The following is a 4544-nucleotide window of genomic DNA, read 5'->3' as shown; positions in this document are numbered from 1 at the left end:
GGTGGGTATAAAGAAACCAAAAAAAACGACATAAAAGATTACCAAATAAAGAGAGTCCCGCTCATGATCATCATCACATAGTGCAGCAAAAAAAGACATGTAAATACACTACGGTTAGCAGGTTCAGGAAAGATCTTCTTAAATTCATGGTTCATACATAGAACCCTCTGCTTATGATCATCACCCTCATCTTGATCATATGATGTTAAGCTTATAAGGGTGATTTAGCAGATTTCTTGAACTCTCTAACGTTCTCGGTTGCATCTTCTACAAACTTCCTCTTCTTCATATTAGTCTTCTGAATGTCTGATTTTTGTGATTCCCATAATTTTCTAGCTTTTTTAAGATCTTCTTCTAAGTCCTGAATACGACACTCTTGACATTTAGCTTTTGTTGTTTTCTCCTTTTCTTCTTCTTCAGCTTCATGAACTGCATGTTTCAGCATTATATGTTTGTTGGCTTTTCTAATCAAAACGTGCAACCTTTCTCTGAGTTTAGATACTTCATATCCCATTGTTTCAAATTCAGCCAACTGATCGGTGTAAGTTTTTAGCTCAGAAAGAAAAATCGATGGATCAGCAGAGTTTTGAAGTTTCCTAACAAACGTAAGAAAGGATATATCCCACCCTAGCATAACTCCTTCTTTGTTTTCATCATTGAGTTTTGAAAGTGGACTAAAATGAGGAGTCTGTGGGATTTCTTTGAAGAAAACTTGCTCATACTGAATCTTAAGTTCTGGAGAGAGATACGAAGATCTATGGGGGAGTAGAGAAAACCTCATTGATAGATCAGGAGAAGGGGTAGACTGTGGTGGGTTTGGTGAAGGTGCAGAGGGTGATGGGTTTGGTGAAGGGGTAGATGTAAACTTCATGACAAGTTTCCCACTGGAATTTGTTTGGATTGATGCCATTGATGCTTTCTCTAAGTGATTTTTTTAAGGCTTCTTAAAAAAATGATGAAAACGGGTGTTCTTTATACTGAGCTTTGAAGAACTTGTTTTTTTCTTTTGATAAAAAAAAAAAAATTGTTGCTAGGATTGAAGTTATCTTTCCTGCTGATCAGTTTATTTATACACCATTTAGCTTCAAAGTTATTTATTATACTCCTTTAATATTAAACCAGCTCAGCTCTTCTTATTGTCTTATTTGATATGACTATATAGTATGAAAAATACAGCGAATGAAAAATTGACGTTTCCTATCAAAAAAAAAAATTGACGTGATTATCAGATATGACAACACAGTATATAAAAATACAGCGTGTAATTATCTCTGATGATATTGTCCAACGTTTGCATGGATACATGTATGCATGCTTTGATGATGCAGAAAAAGCAAAGCCGTGAGCCTTCTATTTGTAGTTTGTTACTTTGTATTTGTATGTTTAAAAATTGATGTAACCTCCCTACGAAGCACGCATAGCAGATAGGTACGGCACAAGGTAACAGCTAAGCACGTGCCTGCTTCCGTCATTTGTAGTCACTACAGTAGTTAATAACTAGTTGGACGAGAAATACTAAATAAATAAATAAATAATCTCGGGGCAAATTCCCATGTCGGGAGTTGTTTGCTACTCACAATCTTTTATCCAATTACGAACGCCAAAGACTCAATTATCCAAACTGATGTATATTCCGTTAACAAAATATAAATAATTAACATCGAAGGGCCTTTGCATAATTAAGTGGAACCGAAGTGTCTATGCGTACTTATTTTTCTCCGTTGATCCCAGAGACACGGACCTTGTGCTTGTCCAGAAACTTGGCAACACCCGAAACAAAGACAGCAGGCTGTTTGAGAAAGAGAATTGATTGTTGCTAGTCATCAGTTGTGTCGTGTGTGCGAGGCTATTAGGTTCCATCAAAAAGAAAGTTGGCAATTTGTCAGCTCCTATATATTGGCTGATCGGCTGATCCCATGAATAACACATACAGAGGAGATATCAATCTTCCACCCATGAGCTACGTAACTAATTAAAAGTACTTGAAAATCAAATACTCCTCCATTTTTTAGAAAGTGTTACTTTCATTTTAACCTAAAAATAGGTCAAATTTACCAAAAACCGAAGTAGTATTATGCAACATTGACTTTGCCATCTCATAGACGTATGTAAACACATAATTCCAGAGGAAATTCTAAAGTAAGGAAGACAATCATGTTGGTAAAATCTAGAGTACTGCAATGTCTCCAGACTAAAATGTCTAAACATAAACATGATTCCTCAAATAATCTACGGTTAACACGTCTTGGCATAGTTAGGTCATTTCTTTCTCCAAGATTTTTGTATCTTTTTCCATTTTGGAAAACCTATAGTTCAGTGCGATCTCAGAGAAATAACCCATACTGCCAGAATACAAAGCCAGCAATAATTTAACCCTGCACGAGTCTGGAAAGATAAAGGAATTTTTTTTTTTTTTTTCAGATTTTGCATACTTATTTGCAATCCAAGAACCGATTCAGTTAGAACTCTTTGCAATCCAGGAACCGATTCAGTTAGAACTCTACTCAAAATGTCCGATGTGATATCTCATGGTAACCAGTTGAAGTAATCCATGAAACCCTTTTCTTGTTAGGGTTTGAGAAATAGAAAATGGGGTTCTTGGCATGTCGAAAAAGATTAAAGAAGGGAAATGGGTCCCGGAACTTATCCGAAGTGTTAGTGTTCGAAAGACCCGAGCGGAAGTCAGCAACCACGTACCAAGAGCATGTCATATACAACTTGGTGTATATCTTCACTTTCATTTCTAGCCTACCCAACTTGTTTGGGACTGAAGGCGTTGTTTTGGTTGTTTTGGTTTAGTACTGTTTTTGAGTAATAGTTGAGGCATAGGGTTCATATATGTATTATCAGGATAAAAATTATTGGTTCACGTACCAAATTTACAGCCAACTAGGTGCATTTTAGGTTAACAAATTTTGGGTTGCCGACATTCACATAATTTAGCATAAAGAACTATGTTGCATGGACACGGACACGGGACACAGTTACGACACGACACGGTTACGGGGACACGTCAAATCTAAAAAACGGGTTACGAGGACACGTTATGTATATTACTCACATCATTGAAATCAAATATTACTACAATCTACACAACAAAATAATTACTCTTATTTTTAAAATATTTGATTACTAATTATATCATTTTAATAATAATGTAAAAATGGTAAAGTTTTTCGCGATTAATGCTTGAATATGACTGACACAAGAATAAATTAGCGTCACATTTAGTTTATTTTGATTTTTCAAACCAAAATAAATCACTTATGACGTGTTCGGAAGTGTCCAATTGGTGTCCCCAAAATTTTCAATATCAAATTTTATGCGACACGTGATGTGACGTGTTCATCGAGTATCGTGAAGTGTCGTGTCTGTTCGCGCGCCCGACACGATTACCACAATTTTCTTGGAGTGTCCGTGCAACATAGATAAAGAACAAAAAAGAGAAGACTTTTTCTTTTTCTTTGATCAGCCCACTCGACAAAAAAAAAAAAAAACGGTTCCTGCCCCCAAAACTTCTGATTAAACTCTTTCCCAAGACGTGTTACTCACGAATTCAACGGTTCCTGCCAGGCTGCCACCCATCTTTTCTGTCTCTCTAACTTTCCCCTCGAACCTTGTTGCAGAGAAAGAGCCATGAATGCCATACGTAGTAGAGTCTTGTTTGTGTTTTTCTTTCTTTTTTTTTTTTGGGCCAATTACAAAATGGTCCTACTTTTTATAATTCGTTTACAAAAAGGTCACACTTTTATAATTGGTTCAAATTGATCATGTTCCGTCCGACACAACAGTTATGGAAAAAACGGTGTTACTTATCTCCAAAATACCCTCCTTCTAATTCAAGCTATTGTTAACCATAGTTTAATTATCACATGTGGCGGCTGATGATGTGTACCAACTCCTACATATGGCGGCTGATGACAGGTACCAACTCTTACACATGGCAGTTGATGGCGTGGCTTGGCTACCAGCTGGAGTTTGCCGCAAGCTGGTGAAGATTTTTGTAGCTGTCAAATTAAGCTGCAGGTGGACTAGTGGTGTACTTGTTGCTGTTGAAGTTGCGAACTGGCCAGCTGCTCCTTATATTGATGCCGATGTGAACGTTTATAAAGTTACGAAAATGATGTGAACTGGTGGTGGGGGATATGTTCTAGAATGGTGGTAATTAGCATGGATGTGGAGGTGGTATGCTAGTGGAGATGCAAACTGATTTGGAAAAAATAATGGTGGTGGATGGTGGATGACAAACATCTGTTGATGGCAAGATAATGGTGGTGCTGATGTAGGCTGACAGGTGATGATGCAACCTTGCAACTGGCAGTAGTGGTGTTGTTGTGTTGGGGTTTTGCTAGCTGTGGTGTTTTTGCAAGAGTGCAAGAAGTACCCGTGCAGTGGATGATAGATGCAACAAGCTAGCTTCTCTTCAACTAATTTTCCAGCCATACTTTAACTAAGTTCCCGGACTCTTGTCTATATACATACTAATTGAGAAAAGGCTAGAAATATAAACTCTATATACATATTGTCAAGGATCATTTAGTTGG

At 37.2% G+C, this 4544-nt stretch overlaps 1 protein-coding gene across 1 annotated transcript; it reads right to left on the bottom strand.

Annotated features, from left to right (window-relative positions):
- Positions 1-211: 211 nt before the first annotated feature.
- LOC113337942 (DUF724 domain-containing protein 5-like) lies at positions 212-910 on the bottom strand. Its single transcript, XM_026583476.1, has one exon. It carries the CDS (start codon positions 908-910, stop codon positions 212-214), a length of 699 nt encoding a protein of 232 aa, XP_026439261.1.
- Positions 911-4544: the final 3634 nt, after the last annotated feature.

Source organism: Papaver somniferum, unplaced genomic scaffold, assembly GCF_003573695.1.
Source record: "Papaver somniferum cultivar HN1 unplaced genomic scaffold, ASM357369v1 unplaced-scaffold_18, whole genome shotgun sequence".
Taxonomy (NCBI): domain Eukaryota; kingdom Viridiplantae; phylum Streptophyta; class Magnoliopsida; order Ranunculales; family Papaveraceae; genus Papaver; species Papaver somniferum.
Note: the sequence above shows the minus strand (reverse complement) of the source record. Positions and strands in the feature narration are given on the sequence as shown.